Source organism: Bolinopsis microptera, chromosome 1, assembly GCF_026151205.1.
Source record: "Bolinopsis microptera isolate Bmic1 chromosome 1, MBARI_Bmic_1.0, whole genome shotgun sequence".
Classification (NCBI taxonomy): domain Eukaryota; kingdom Metazoa; phylum Ctenophora; class Tentaculata; order Lobata; family Bolinopsidae; genus Bolinopsis; species Bolinopsis microptera.
The window spans coordinates 7,212,025-7,229,473 of record NC_087072.1 but is presented as its reverse complement, the minus strand read 5'-3'; the positions used below and the strand labels follow the sequence as shown (position 1 = coordinate 7,229,473).

The window sequence follows — 17,449 nt, the reverse complement described above, 5'->3', positions numbered from 1 at the left end:
TCCAGGTGGAGTGTAAGCCTGAACACTCCCTCGCTACGGCTCTGATACTTGGTGAGTGACGTTCTGATGTTTGGGAACTGGGTGACTGTGAGGATGTTGAAGATGGGAATGTATAATAAGTTTCCAGTAGCAGCGTGTAACACTGGGTTTTGATTGAGGGATTATTGCATCATTTTACGTAAAAGTTTCACACAGACGCAGTTTTCTTGCACTTTATTTATAAATATACACATCTCTTACCTCAACGTCCTTTATACACATATACAGTATACACCTACACTTGTACATCTACATTTATACATATTTACACACCGTAATCACAAGCACCCTAGTTACCAGTACCTAGTTACCAGTCCCCTAGATACCAGTACCCTAGTTACCAGTACCCTAGTTCCTGTACCCTAGTTACCAATTCCTAGTTACCAGTACCCTAGTGACCTGTACCCTAGTTTCCAGTACCCTAGTTACCGTCCCTAGTTACCAGTACCCTAGTTCCAGTACCCTAGTTCCAGTTCCCTATTTACCAGTACCTAGTTACAGTACCTAGTTACAGTACCCTAGGTACAGTAACCCTAGTTACCAGTACTCCCTAGTTACCATTACCTAGGTTACCAGTAACCTAGTTACCAGTATCCTAGTTTCACTACCCTTGTTACCAGTTCCTAGTTCCAGTACCCATGTATACCAGTACCCTGTACCAGTACCCTAGTTACCAGTACCCTTGTTCCAGACCTTAGTTACCAGTTACCCTAGTTACAACTCCCTAGTTACCAGTACCCTAGTTCCCGTACCCTAGTTACCAGTTATCTAGTTACAAGTACCATAGTTACCAGTACTAGATACCAGTACCTAGTTTATACCAGTACCCTAGTTACGACTCCCAGGTACAAGTGTTCTGAAGGAAGGCTCCCCACTGCTACGCGACGTGTACCTCGACAAAGTACCTGATAACGTGATGTTATACCAACTGTCACCACAAACGAACAGCTCGTACACGAGAACAAGACTACTGTCGTTGGTGTGACTTTATTCATTTATCACACGTATGTTTTTATTTATTTAGCAATTTTAAAATTATTTGTTAAAAGTTATTTTTAGTTATGAGAAAATTTTACTTTCTGCAATTTCTCCGTAATCTAATAAACTGTAATGCAACTGTGATGGACCACGGGTTCGGACATTGATTTCAGAGCGCTTCATAAAATCAAATATAAAAACGGTGGTTTTTAATCTATATTTTCAGTTGACCTGCAATAACGGTGTTCTGAACTGGCCTACATGTGACAATGTATCAGTTTCTTACGTAAGTGTTCAGTGTTTTCAATTTTCCCAACTTTTACAACACGATCAATCAATCACATACTTCCTAGAGTATGCTCACTCTGTAAAACTACGTGAACTGAAATACCAACTCTAAACTAAAACCCTTTATTTCAGATAGGAAACAGGGATCTACATACTTTTCATAGCAGTGCTGGCATTGGGAGTAGTCACCTTCATAATGTTTCTTATCATCTGTACCTCACTAGAAGGCGCGGAGGTTCAAAGGTAGGAGGGAAAGTTCAGTTTCATTTAACCTATATTAGACGATCAAACACAAAAAGTAAACATAACGCAGCAGAATCCAAATGAATTACTAGTGTAAAAGACAGTAACATATTCCAAATGACAATCACAGTTTTTTTTTCTAGGAGGAAACTCGCGTCAGTGCAGACATATTGCGGAGCCCATTAGAAAGCCGATAGTCAGCCTGCCAGTCATGTATGACGAGTTCTCAAAAAGGGTATGTGACTATTAATGTTTAAATAATTAATACATTAGTAAATCATATCCTCTTTCAAGGATTGCATATTTAATATCCTCATCATGGCATTGAATAATTTGCAATCCTTATAAGTTATTTGTGTATAAATTTGAAAAACTTAAACAGACACAGACAACACGTGAACCCAGGCGGATATATTTACAACGGTGGTATAGCAAGGTGGAAGCCAGAGTTCAATTTAATTCCCATGCACGACTCGATGCAACAAAAATCCCATTGCTCTGGCAACTTACAACAGGAAGAAAAACAAAGCGGGGGCAAGTATAGTAACCATAGTACCTAGTAACCTTAGTACCATAGTAACCATTTTCGGAACTTATAATCTAAATAAATCTGATAGTCAATTAGGTTTCTCACTGCAGGACACATGAACCATGTTTTTATCAGGGGATTAAGTCCCGTACGACATTATCACGTGTAAAGTCTCGGCAAAGTGCCGATCCCCTAGATGATTTCTACAACGCACGCTACCTAAACGGCTTGGAAGGGACAGTGAGTGTACATTGTGCTCAGACTCCTTTACCACATACTAACGTCACTTCTGGAAGATGGTCGTAGAACAGCAGTCTATGGATCCGATCAACGTGCACCCTTCAGGTCAGTATTTTGTCTAAGATTGGATCAGTCGGGCTGTTTCCTGTTTTTTCTTTTTTGCGGCACAATGATATAAAAATGAACTTATACAGAGCCTGACCCGGCTTAATCTCAGGGGATAGTCAGTCCGTCAGAGTACCCACAGATACTGGCCAGAACATGACGGTCTGTATGACAACATTTGGTAAGAACATTGCCAGTACAGAATACGATGGTATCATGATCGACAGTTCACCAGTTGGCCCCGTCGAAGGTAGGCTACCATATTGATTTTTTCACAGCTATATTATGCCTACTACTTCACCAGTTCACAGTTCACCTATGATATAAAAATGCAGTCTACTTATTTTTACTTTCGTGATCAGGAGCTCGAGAGTTACTTACATAATATGTATTGTAAAGCACCAAACTTATTGACTATTTTCAGTGGCCCGAAACACCAAGCGTCTTCACCTTCACGAAGTGAAATCGGAGAAGCGGAAGTTGAAGAAGAGGTTGAGAAAGAAGAAAGCGGGAGTTGAGAAGAGGAGACGCAGAAGAAGACGAGGCTGCAGAGGAAGAAGAAGAGGCAGTAGAGGAAGAGGCAAGTAGAGGACCCAGAACCATCTGTAACGAATCTAACAGAAGCCTTAGCACAAAATACAACAGAAGAAGCTGAAACTGAGCCGCTGCCGGAAACATCAGCGACAACCTGACAGCAACGGAGGCCGCTACAGAAGCTGAAACGGAGAGAAACGGAGATGCTGATGAGGGACGATGATCAAAGTCGGGGTTACTATGAGAAACCACCAAATCAATAAAGACGCATTGTCACAGATGGTTGTGCTAAGACAACGCTTCCTTTGGAAAATACAGTGAGTGAAGTCGGATATTAGTTTAGTTCTGTTGATGGACTACAAAGGTTTAAAGAAGCAAAGACATTTTCAATCATATAAATTGTCGATTATAATTACACAAATTGCTAGCACTCTAAACTTGGATTTATTTCAGGAATAGATTTGCCCTACAACTTTCTTTCATTGTGAAAACAGGTCAGACTTTGATCAATCAACTCAGTTAAAACCTTAAAGTTTAAGTGCAAATACACTGCAAAAATTGAGTTGAAGTTTTAAAATATTAAGTTTTAAGAGATTCAATCACCAGTTCCCCTTTAGATTCATTTCGACAAATGATGAGGAACGGGGAACCGGACATGCAGCGGTTCCTTAAAGATTGATAATGGTTCCATCGTGACATAATTAAAATTCACACCTAACAAAGGGTCTATATCATGACAGGTAAGAAAAAAATTCAACACAGCTGTGTTGCCACTGGCTATTTGTATTAAACAATAGAAAGATATCGTTGAGGGATATGTTGGTCAGTTCGGTGAAAACTGGAGATTACTGAACGAAAAACAAAAGTACCTGGAATACCAATTTCAGTGACTACGGGTCAGATCGGCGAGTTTGTTCCTGCGCCATGACTACATATGGACCTGACTGATCAGCGAGACAGACCTCATCATTGCAGGTATACTTAATTTCATCTCAAACTTTCAGTTTTAATTAGAATTGGTGACAATGAAAAATTAAAATTTAAAAGGTTAAGGCGAAATATCAGATCAATTAGGTAGATAATATCGCCAAACCTGTAGTTCATCAATCTGTTGTGCACTAGGGATGACGAACGCATTGCGACTAGCAGCGTCCTATGATGATAGCCACTGTACGACGTACATCTACCTTCACCATCTTATGGTCTTCAATCCTAGAGAGAGAGGATTATGAGGTGACTTTGGTATTGGGATTGAGTATCTTTATAATAAGGAAAAATCATTTTGGATATAACTAAATTTTCTATTAATTATAATGTACAATCACTAAGAATCATCGTGATTTAAAAACGGAGGTCTCATTTGATAACACAGTTTTTGTCCACCAGGATCTTAAAATATGTAGGCTTCAAGATGTAATCCTCTAGATCGTAAAGGAATGCTCAGTTTCTTGTGAATCTAGTGTAAGTAGACAATTCGGAAAACCAAACCGTAAATAATCCAGGCATGCGTGAATCATCTAATTTGTACGTTATTTCTCAATGCACCATTTCTCACATACAACATTTATTTAGTATACTGTCTGTTTTAAAATATCCGATAGTGCTAACTGTGACCCCATCAGGTAGTGGCTCCGTGAAATCAATTAGGGCAGTAGGCAGAGCAGTGCGGGGAGGGACAACGAAATTCAGTGCATTAAATCTGTTGCTACTGTCATTCAGGTACTTAAGATCTTGAATTTTTCAACCATATTCATAGCTTTTTCTCGTCAGAAACTATGTAATTTTTCATAGTACCATAATGTTTTATTGAGTAAAATCAGGTGTTGACAGTTATACACCTCAGTGTCTGTTTGGAAAGATTTCTTGGAAATTCTGATAGCGATTCAGATTGAAAGCTCTGATCGAAATAATCTCATACATCTCACTCTACAGTACCAGCAACCGTCCCATACAGATATAGACTAAAATTAAAAACTGGTTAAAAGTCAATGACATCTGTGTTCTATTGATGCTTCTAAATTGCGCCGTAGACTTTCTGTTATAATGTCAGATTAAATGAGTTGGTTTTGATTTTTTTTGGAGTTATTTGAAAAGCTACTTGTCTCTGTTTACGCTCAATGCCATTAAAACTAATTGTGTTTTTCACGTGATCAATTCGACAGCTAGAGCACATGGCGAGCGTTTTATTGATCTTTTTGTGCTTCTCGATTGATCGTTAAATGAAAACGACTGCAACATTGAAAAATAGTTTTGTAAATATTTGGTAGGTTGACTCACACAGTTTTTATGTTTCGAATAATTAGGAGTCGGGTATATCGACGTGGGCCATCTGTACGTTGTGTTAATTTTGATCCATCTTGTAATTGTTAGTCGACATGATTATACAATATTACGTTAAGCCGGATGCTCAATTAAAAACGAAATCTTGTTTAATTTAAAGGCGTGAATTAAATATCGGTTTACAATTTTTTTTCTTAATTCTAATTTCTTCTGAACTGACGAAAATTTACTCCACAAATAAATCAGGTTAAAAGCCAGGGCTTCCTGACTTTGATATAGTTTAACTGTTATAGTAATACTATAACAGGTCAGCTGATAACAAATGGGAGATTGCTGCTTTATGCGTAGGTAATTATGCTTGAACTTATAGTTTTCAGTTAACCCCTGAAAATGAGTTTATTTTACTTTATAGGTTTCAAGGGGACGAGTTAACCAAATTGGTCACTCTATGGCTTATATCTAATTACATATTGGTCGAGGTTAACATAACATTTTAGTATCATGATAAATTGCAGTTTAATTCCGTATCATTTACAGAACTATTTAGCCTCATCAAATCATAATGTGCGTAATTTTTATTATCCAATTATTGAGACTGTCGCAAGAGTTCCGACTATATGACGCGGACGCGACGGGCTTCCCCTATCCAGTTAATAGTTACGATCAAATATAATACTGGTCACGTTCATTATCAAATAGAGGATTGTCACCATGTTTTCATCATGACAAATTCCAGTTTTCTCGAACGTAATATCTAACATGATTATGACCCGATGTGTTTTTGTTGCCCCTTCTTATAGCAGCTCTATCTAGAAAATGATCAGTCATTATTAATTAGGGGCTGGTTTACTATCAATAAGTATTTATATAAGAAAAAGTTAAATGCCAGTCGTTACGTTATGTAAAAAATCGGTGATTGAGCTGGTGAAATCAAAACTACATATTATTTGAAGCGATTGTGCTTGACAACGAATTTTAGGTACATTTGGTTGTTCCTGGTTTGATGAGCCTAAGCGATAATATGAGTTTGTTGCATTTACGCAAAACAAGGTTAGACGTGAATAATGGTGCACATTATTTATGATGAGATGATAGTTTATTTTGATTGGGGATTCTTCTGACACAACATTTTAATGACATTTACGAAGAAAGTAGTCATGTAAAATTACTGGAAGGATTATCTGCTCCGGTCAGACAAGACAAGCTTACCTTAAAAAGTGCCGGTTATCGGTATTGGTGTATGGATTGATAGGACTTCTATGATGAAAAGTAAGATAAATTAAGTGCATTTTTGCAAAAACGTTTTCGTAACAAGGATAAAATTGAAGGTACTTCTACTGAGGATCGAGCCCATTAGTCAACAGACACCTTGAACCTATGCAAGAGGTAGTGAGCGCTGAACAGTGTTGGAATATCACAGATGAAGGAGAACAAGGGTTTTGTTCAGATCAACAGAACGAGATCTATTCGTCCGACTTACCACGTAGGCGGTGAGGGCGGCATATCAAATGACACCGAGGACAAACCTGGAGAGGACCACCTACGCCGGATCGCAATTTGGAAGGTATAGCTCGTTGGCTGTTGCCGGGCGCTTGTGGGTGAGCCGCGCTGTAAGAAACTGATGGACGCCCACTTATAAGGATCGCAACAGTGTCACATTTTTCGACTTATCGTTGTCTTTTGCGGCCTACGCGGAAGTGAGCAATTCCGGACTATTCTTTCACAACTATGTGGACATGGATGGAGATATGTTTAAAACAGCAGTTGTGTTCCTATTGTAACTGAGGTGTAATTATTAGGAAAAGAAGAACAAGCACAAATGTATTTTTTCAAGATATCACTCTTTTGAAAAATAGGTTCATTACATGATTACGAACTCGTCTAACGTAACTAATAAATATTGATTGCTATTTCACTCCATTATTCTTACAGTTTTACAGATATTTATTGACTCTTGAGATATGTCTTAATCATTTGATTGATTTGATTTCATGACAAATGAGTCTCTGGGAACCGTGCTATGTGTCTTTTAATAACAAATTGATGGACGAAGTTTTCCAATGTACAAAACTGAAAATTCCGCAGTATAATGTACAATCACAATCTATTTCCGAATTAAAGTTAATCAATAATTCCATTTCATTTGTCAGTTAGGCCACGTAAGGAAACAAGAACTCTGTCGCGGGAATCATACTAAAAAAATCTCAAAATAAGTTCTCCGAAATCTTCCATGTATAGGGTCGGGCCTCAGGTAGATTTGAGCTTTAGTAGTTTAAAAAAGCGAAAATAAAGAACGGGAGCGTCTTTATTATCTTCTTTACCGATGTTACACTATATCTTCGTGATGAATTCGTGTTTTGGAACCTCTAAATTGAGGGGCGCTGGTCCATTCTTTATTCGGGCGCATCTGAAAAAAAACAGTGGTATGAGTAAACGTTTTTTATTTTGCTGGTTTACACAGATTGTGATCAAACGACTGTACTTTCTAAGTATTGGGCTAGTTGTGTTACAAATTGGTAAAATTACTGTACATATTAAGCACCTGGCAAGATAACGGATAAAAAATAACACGTTCACTATTTTTACGGCATAAAAACAATCACAAGATCGACCTTCTTATAATTCACAATGGTGTCGTAATGAGCACATGACAAGGCAGTAATATCTTCAATCCCAGCATGAGAGATGGGAACCACAACCCAGCTGTGTACACACTCCAGAAGATTAGAAAATTCTCGTTTCACCACACCTGACAATACACGGGTTTTAGTAATAGAGAATAGGTGTACCGCCAATCCCTTACTTTGTGTTGGGTTATGCATCAAATGATTTATTTGTTATGATTTTGGTAGGGGTATTGGTGCTTATAACGCTTAAATTTAAAATTATAGAAAATCATCCTTCTCTCTGAGAAATGTCATGAAAATCCAATCAATTTGTCTGTAGCTCTTAAATTCAGACTCCCAGCCAGGTCCGGCCCCTTAATTATTAATTGAAGCCCTGAGTGATTGTGCACTAATAGCTCAAGACAGCTACAAAACACGAAAATAGCCCTTTTAAAAAATAAGTCCATAAACAATTAACATTACCTCTCGGCATCAGTTTGAGGGTCTCGCATTTGGGACACATTTGCGGCCGTTGACTTGTCAATCTCAGCCTGGGTCGATGTGATGAACAGAGGCTTACCTCGCACGTGAAACAGCATTCTTTCCTGTGAGTAAAGTGTTTTAGTGCGCTTAATTCAACTCAGTCATAAGAGATAAATATATATACATTAATAATATATTATATTATATATAATATAATATATATATAATATAGTATATATATATATAGTATATATATACATTATAAGGACGAAAAACTTACGAAGAGAAATTATTATAATAACACTGCAACGGCCACTGGGATCCAATTACCTTCAGGGACAGTTCCGAGATCGGATCTCGATGGCAGCAGCAGCGTTTTACTTGTCACGAACGGGTCCCGAAGCAGAGCAAGACCGTAAGTGTATACTTTGCCAAGTACAGGGACAATGCCTGAACTAGGCCACCATTAATCATGTACGGTGGTAATGGAGGGAAGATCTTTGTTAGTCTTACTTATCTGTTTTATGTGTATCTACTATCTATCATAAACATGATGAGAAATAAAGGTTACAAAACGTTGATATTATGTTTAGAATTAAGAGCTGATAACGCGAACGGCTTCAAGCAAAGTTTCTTTTACGTTTTGTCTAGCATTCCTGTCGATTGCATCAGTTTGAGACTTCCAATTTGATTTTTGTCTTCATCCCTGAATGCTGGTCTGGGGCATATCTCCGTGTAGAGATGGGGTGCCATCTCTCCATTGCCACGCCAGAAACTTCGTGTCTATGGACTTGCACCACTCATATTTCTTACTCCATTTTCTCGATTGCTGATATTATGTTGATGTTATTTTAATGTCGTAAGTGACGTCACTTATCGGAGATCGAGATAAGGGTATTCTGGAATTGTCTGACATATCTTATAATCAGATGACTATAGTGAACCAGCATAATAACAAGTTAAAACAGATAATTACAGCGAGCTTGGATGATCTGGGGCAGCGCAGTAGTTTGTGGGGCGGGCATTCAGCACTGGCAGTAGCGAGGAAAAACTCTCGGACTTTTGATCGTAACAACATCTTTTCAGCGTTTAGTGCTATATTACTACCCTAATACTAGACAATGATAAGTTAGAAGGATTTATGATTTAAGGCAACTTCCCCAACCAGGTGAGAAATTCTTTTAGAGATGCTGTCATATTTTGTAACTGATTTTTAGCTGAATAGCGTAAAAAATTTTTGCACTGAATTCCAACGAGATAAGGTACGAAAGATGTTTAAAGGGGTTGTGTAAAATGTGAGATTTGACTGTCGTCTATTATAAAAATTTATCTTCTTGAAGGCAGATGATTGCCCAAAAGTTATATACATCAAAAACGAACTTTCTATCACACAAATTACTTCAAGATATACGCTTGCTTCTACCCTCACGCCTCTCGCGCCCCCCGGTCAAACATCAAGCGGTCCCCCATTCTTACTGCCTACTATTAATTATCGTGTTATTTCAGTCTTTGTGTATTGATTTATAGTGCTTTATTTTGATTATTTTAGGCACGTCAGATTTCCTAATTTTGTTCAAAATGTTATGTACTCTTATTATAAGATTTTCCGGCATAAGAACTTAGGTCAAATTTGCCGGCATGTTATTATTATTAAGTTATATGTAATTTAAAATTCACTGTTGGCCCTCATCATTCCTAACATGTATATTTTGCCGTATTCTCGTTTTAGTTACCGTCTTATTTTATTCTATTGAACTGTGTTTGATGGTAACAACTATTAGCTATACTGTAAACGATATTAGCTATTATGGTATACGACTATTCGCTATACTGGTAATAAACTATTAGCTATACTGGTAACAACTATTAGCTATATGGTATAACTATTAGCTCTACTGGTAACGACTATTAGCGATACTGGTAACCACGTTATTAGCTATACTGGTAACGGACTATTAGCTATATGGAAAGACTATTAGCTATATGGTAACTAACTATTAGCTATAATGGTAAAACGACTATTAGATATAACTGTACCGACTATTAGCTATACTGGTAAGGAAACTATTAGCTATACTGGTTAACGACTATTAGCTATATGGTAAGGACTATTAGCTATACTGGTAAACGACTATTATCTATACTGGTAACCACTATTAGCTATACTGTAACGATATGCTATACTGGTAACGACTATTAGCTATACTGGTAGACAACTATTTGCTATACTGGTAACGACTATTAGCTATACTGGTAACGACTATTAGCTATATGTAAGCTATTAGTATACTGGTCAACGGACTATTAGCTATACTGGTATCAACTATTAGCTATACGGGTAAACGACTATTAGCTATACTGTAAACGGGACTATTAGCTATACTGGTCCTAACACTTTTAGCTAATAATGGTACGGACTATTAGCTTAACTGGTAACGACTATTAGCTATACTAGTAACAACTATTCGCTATACTATAAGTAATATACTATTAGCTATACTGTAACGATATTAGCATATGGTTAAACGATATTAGCTATATGGTACGACTATTAGCTATTCGGTAACAACTATTAGCATACTGGTAACGACTATAGCTTTACTGGTAAACGACTAGTACTATAATGGCTTGTTGAAGCTACCAATTTCCTTATTTTGAGGTTCACTGCGTGACATTGACGTGTAATTGTATATTATTTATGGACTTTCTGTTAAACTTCAAGCAAAATATTTGTTTTGTGGCTAATCGGAAGAATAAAAGATTAATCTAAGAAAATAAACAATAAAAGTTTGGAGAAACGTAACAGACACACAAACACAGCAAGAACACAGTGCAAGTGTTCAAATCAGAGTTGGATTTGAGGCTGCTTGGCCGCTTGCTAATGGGGAGGGGGCCCGCTTGGACATCTTAAGTCATTTTTTATTTTAGCGCTAGTGGGTGTTAGGAAGTAGTATAGATTCAAACTTCGACTAAATTGTTGCTTAATTAAACTGTTTGGATAACAGAGCACTAAACATGTGTCGTAAAACCGCATTTACTCACCCTTTAAGCTGAAAAATCACCAAACAATCATTAATTTAACTGAAGTATCACAATACAAAAGAATATTTTAATAAGGGTGCAAAAAACCATCACTTATAATTTTACCCCTCATTAAAATTATCTTCATTATTGTTATAAAAAGGACTGCAAGAAAAAAATAAAAGGTTATATTTTAGAAATAAATGTTTTCAAGAACGTTCTGGTTCAGTGCTTCTATCGAGTAAAATTCAATTTTATGCAAATCTAAAATCTTCAAAAAGATTAGCTGACTGCTGTCACATTTAAGTTTCAAGTAACTACATCATATTCATTTTTAAAAAAATATTTTAATCAAATTCAAAAAACGTAAAAAAATATATCTATAAATACAACTATAATTAAAATGTGGGTTACAATTTATTATATCAATACTTTTTATCAGACGAAAAATTCAGAAAAAACTAAGATTATTAAATTTACCTTAGAAAAAGTAATAAATACAGAAAACACGGAAAGATTTAGTTAAATCCAGGATTTTTAAAATATTTGGTATCATTGTATACTGTATAGATTAGCTGCTGATCTCAGAAACACACGGCCAAACTCTTGGAAAAAACTTTGGATTGCGGAGATATCGCTATTTAAAAACGGCTGTAGCTAAATAATTAACAAAAATCTGTGTAATTTTGATAATTTGGGCTTGACGTCTACCTGTTTTCAATAGCTCATTCTTTGTGATTTAATAATAATTAGAACCTTGGAAATTTCGGGGAATTTCTGTACAAATATCATCTGACACAAATAGTATTAAAAACAGAAGGTTTTGACTATATTGTGTATTTGGTATATAACACCATGGTATCGGCAAGCAAGAAACAAACCTTCGCGTACATTTCATAACATAACGTTAAGTAGGATAGGCGATCCAAACAACCAGAAGATTGAACATTTTTGGGATTATTTTTCATTTGTGTGCTAATGTGATGTGCTAGTTGAAAACTAATAATGTTGTACAATATTAGTATTAAATCTTGATAGCTAATAATTTAAATTTAATTATTGTGCAATATTCAAGTTCGATGAATAATGGAGTCATGAAAAACTTATCTAGGGACCAAAAGCTCTAATTTTAATAATCTGGAACAATAAAACGTCCTAATATAAAACGCTTACATGCTAATTGAAAGTAGCGATATTTCTTTAATCGCAGCAACCCCCCCATGTTCACATCGGCCGATAATCTTGGGACCAACATTTCTGCCAATTATGTTTACCACATTATAAATGGAATAATAATAACTCGTATTTACAACATTTCTCGAAGAACAGCTTGTTCGCAGTGACTATGACAGCACTGGAAATTACCAGTAGTGCTCCACAAACACTCAGCACATCAGGAATACTGTAAAAGAACACAACCTGAATAGCATATGCAACAACTATATCACAATTTCTGATGAGAACCCCTGGACCAGATTTCTCTATGGCCAATCCACGATTTGAAAGGAGAAGAGCAGCACACAAACCAAATCCTGCAACACAGATAATAATAATAAATAATAAATTAATGTTATTTCTATACAGCACCAAAAGGTTAAATAATTTAAATTTAACCCTTATGCACAGCTGTAAATGATACTTAAATTAACGAGAGTGTGCATCTTTGCCTTAGACGGAGGTGGAACAAGAAACTGTTCAGAAAACAGGCGATAAAAACTGTAAAATATAACGTGACTAAATAAGGCAGATGCACCTAACAAGCAGATATCCAAGAAGGGTTAGCAGGTTTTCTAACAGAGGACTAGAGGAAAGGATAATGACTACAAGAAAACGCAGTATGAAACTCAACAGCCTAACAAATTTAAAAATCAGGTTTATAAAAATGAAATTCCCTGATATATTAAAAATTCTATAAAAACTCAAGAAAAATTCCTTAAAAAATCCATAGAAATTCTATAGACTCCAAATATACAAACAATCTGAAGTTTCCAATATACAATAAAAATTGATTGAAGAAGTTTACTGCAGAACAGTAACTGATGATAAAGATTATATCTGAAAATCCAATAGAGTCATACCAAACAATCTGGGCAACATAAAAGTAGAGACAGTAAAAAAGAGAAGAAAAAGATGCTCTAGTACTTGAGACAAAATACAAAGAATAAGGTAGCTTTCTCCCGGGTGCCAACCCAAAAAATGTTGGTGTCCCAGGATAGAGCCTCCTTTTCCGACCTACACTACAATTTTGTTGGCAGACACAGTGAAACGCAAAAAAAAAAGATTATTATCTTAAATGTTGCCCAAAAATCCTTGAAAACTAATAGCCTAAAATAATTTAATTTGAAGCGTGAAATTGACCTGCTATAAGATAAACATTTTAATTAAATTTTAACCTTCAATAAAGGATTAGTTACTCAGTACAAATCAAAGGACTTTCTAAACAGGTGAGCTTTAAGTTTTCCCTTAAAGTCCTTGATGTTTACACATTTCGTAATTTCTTGAGGAAGATTGTTCCATAATCTTGGAGCAGATGAAGAGAAGGCTCTGGGTGGACTGTTTATGGGGCAATGAAGAGACACATCTCTTCCACCACTGGAATTGTACTTAACAAGGTTTGACAGGTATGAAGGTGCTAGCCCATGGAGCAGTTTGAAGGTTAACAGGAGTATTTTAAATTCAATACGTTCTTGTACCTTGAGCCAATGAAGTTCTTTTATGTAGGGATCAACTTCTTCTCTCTTCTTTAGACCTTTGACTAATCGGCATGCTCTGTTTTGCAGAGATTGTAGCTGTTTCAAAACAGAATGATTAGCTCCAAAGTAAAGTGCATTACAGTAGTCAAGGGAACTGATGATAAGAGATTGCACGATGATTTGCATTTGAGTTTCAGAGAGGAATGGTTTCATTTTTGCAATGTTTCGCATCTTGTGGCAGTTTGCAGCTTTGAGCTTCTTTATTTGAGGATTAAATGTTAGTGTGGAGTCCAATGTGAAGCCAAGGTTTTTAGTAACATTGACAAGTCTTATGCAGACAGAAGGTTTAAGGAAGACACCACCAATTTCCAACTCCGACAAAAGACGTTTTGAACCAAAAACCATGATCTCAGTTTTTGTCGGATTTAGTAGAAGGAAGTGATCTGCCATCCAGCTCTCAATTTCTTGAAAGCAGGAGGGCAGGTTTTCGCTCAGGACGTGATATTCTGTAGGAGTGGAAAATGACTTGTAAATCTGATGATCGTCAGCATAGCCATGGATGAGGAATTGCTTTGATTTTACAGTCGAATATATTGAGCGGATGTAGATATTGAACAAAACAGGGCCGAGGACAGAGCCTTGTGGGACACCAAATTTTATAACAATTTCTTCAGATTCTAGGTCACCGATCTTTACTTTTTGACAACGACCATGGATGAAGCTGGTAAACCATTTTAAGGCAGTTCCCTCGATCCCAATCTCACACTTCAATATGTTGATTAATTTTCTGTGATCAACAGTGTCGAATGCAGCACTTAGGTCTAAAAGCATCACAACTGTCGCAGTATTTTCATTACTGGCTACAAGGAGGTCATTGACTATGGTAATGAGGAGTGTTTCTGTGCTGTGATGCTTTTTGTAACCAGACTGGTGGTCAATGTCTAAATTGTTCTTGGCTAGATGTTCATTTAGGCATTTTGATACAAAGCGCTCTATGAGTTTACCAATGAATGGAAGATTAGAGATGGGCCTATAATTCTTTAAATTCTCAGTATCCAGGGAGTCACCTTTGATTAGGGGAGTGAGATGTGCTAGTTTGATTCCCTCCATACTTCCGGTTGAAAGGGAAACGTTGATAATATCACAGAGAGTAGGGAGGATTAGTTCAAGGTGCTCTGACAGGAGTTCTTTAGGTAATGGATCAATTGATGAGGTTTTGATGCCAGATTCTTTGATCAATTCTCTTACTTAAAAAATAGTGGCTTTTCTAAATTCAGATAATACCTGGCCATTGAAGTTTGCAGAGCTATTAGTCACAGTAGTGTTGGGAAATGATGATCTGATTTTCTCAATTTTTTCAGTAAAATACTGGTTAAAGGCATTTACTGTTTCCTGGAGATCTTCTGAAGATGGCAATGTGAGGTTCTTTTCTTTATCCAGGAAAGTGTCCACAAATTTGTAAAGGCTCTTTTGTGAGTGTTTGTATTTTTGGAAAGTATTAGAGAAGAACAGCTTTTTCTTTTTGAGGGTCAGCTCTGAACAGTGCTCTCGCAAATGAACAAAGATAGAATGATCAATTTCAAGACTTGACTTTTTCCAGGCTTTCTCAGCCTTTCTTCTATCAACTCTTGCAACTTTGTAATCGCCATCAAACCAGGGAGCAGCACGGGAATATCTTTGATGGTTTTGGAATATTCTGGAGCATGTAAATTGAGAATGTTTTGGCATCCATTATTGAATTGATTAACAACTTCACAGAAGCTCTTTTCTTCGAAGACCAACTCAGAAAGAGCAATTGATAAATCACCTTTAAATAGCTCCTGATCGATGTCTCTGATCTTTCTGAAACGTATGATTTTCTCACATTTGTCAATGTCTGGAGGCTTATGAAGCTGAAATAAAATTGGATAGTGGTCACAAGATGGGAAACTTTTGACCATGTTTTGTATCACCTCAACAGAATTATGATCTACTACCTTGTGTGAAGAAATGACAGGATCAAGAATGTGACCTTTTTTATGTGTTGGCGAGGAGACAAGTTGATGGAGTCCAAAAGATGAGAGTATGGTGTTCCACTCACTCACATGGGCAGAGATTCTATCTAGGTGCATATTAACATCTCCACATAGCAAGAAATGCTTGTATTTTGAAAATACTTCAGTCAAGAAGTCTTCAAAATCAGACAGGAACCTTCCCAAGGGCCCAGGTGGACGATAGATGCAGGAGCAGAAAACGACAGACCCATCAAACAGTTTCAGTTTAGCGTTAATTGCCTCAAATGATCCATCATTGTTGGCAAAAACTTTGACTAGCCGAACACATGATTTGTAGATTATGGCAACACCTCCACCTCATTTATTCTTGCGATGCATTTGGTAAAGTTTATACCCGTGGTCTTTTATTTTTGCAGTGGTGTTGTTGTTTGCATCAGTCAGCCATGTTTCTGTAACAAAGAAAAGAGAAATGTCGTTATCTTCTAAAAAGTTCATAACATGCTCGACTTTGTTGTTGAGGGAGCGTACATTCCAGCTTGCACACTTCATACTTAGGATTTTAACTCCAGTCTTGTTCTTCACCAGTTTTTGAAGTGTAATATGAAATTGATTTCTTAAGCTTATGTTGTTCAGACACATAGGTAGGGCATGTTCTGTCTGTAGCTGAGTGTGTGTATTGCTCATCAGTTCTCTTAGATTTCTTGCAATTTACACAGGAAGGCTTAAAGGATGGTGAGCCCTTGTTTGGACATGAGTGAGCCCTTGTTTGGACATGAAAGATGACCAACCTATCTGTAAAACACCCAGGAAGAACAAACTTATCCTCATAGATCAGTTGAAATATAATCCCATCCGGAACAACAATTATTGACACAAGCAGTGAGACTAATATGGAGCTAACCTTGGTACCAACTTTTCTCATGCAACTGAACGCAAATCCATAGATAATGCCACCAGCTATAGGAACCAACTTCATGAACGGGTTAAATTCCTTTACTTGTGACTCCACCAAAATGCCAAACAAAAAAGTCGGCTTTACAACAAGAACAACACCTGTTAAACCGATAAATAGGGCAACTGGAGTGAAGATACTCAATTTCTCTTTCCAGAGGACTCGGGAGAACAAAGCCACGAAGATGGGAGATAATGAATTAAGGGCCACACCATCACCGCAATCCATTTCTATGGCTGCCCAGTATTTAAAAAATTCCACCTATAGCACCAAAGAAAGCTCTAGTGAGCACGAACTTCGCTTTACCATGGAAACTAACTTTCTTTTCTCTGAAAAATAGGACTGGAAGTAAGAACAAGAAAGAAAATGTGAACACTGATGAGGAGAACTGTCCCACAGGCATGTGTCATACATGCTTGTTCAGAGAATATGCATTCACATTAATTATACTAGCCAGAAGTATC

General features: G+C 36.9%; 1 protein-coding gene across 1 annotated transcript; it reads right to left on the bottom strand.

Moving 5' to 3' along the window:
- Positions 1–7,567: 7,567 nt before the first annotated feature.
- LOC134811118 (solute carrier family 35 member G1-like) lies at positions 7,568–17,213 on the bottom strand. Its single transcript, XM_063817890.1, has 5 exons — positions 16,935–17,213; positions 15,847–15,931; positions 12,712–12,878; positions 8,326–8,447; positions 7,568–7,643 (listed from the first exon to the last, which is right to left on the bottom strand). Exons 1-5 carry the CDS (start codon positions 17,211–17,213, stop codon positions 7,568–7,570), a joined length of 729 nt encoding a protein of 242 aa, XP_063673960.1.
- Positions 17,214–17,449: the final 236 nt, after the last annotated feature.

Coding starts and splice junctions, on each gene's coding strand:
- LOC134811118 (XM_063817890.1), bottom strand. CDS start 17,213: ATGGATTGCGGTGATGGTGTGGCCCTTAATTCATTATCTCCCATCTTC. Junction 12,879..15,846: donor CGATCAGGAGCTATTTAAAG/GTGATTTATCAA, acceptor TCTGTGTTGCAG/GATTTGGTTTGTGTGCTGCT. Junction 8,448..12,711: donor GTGTTTGTGGAGCACTACTG/GTAATTTCCAGT, acceptor CTTTACTCACAG/GAAAGAATGCTGTTTCACGT.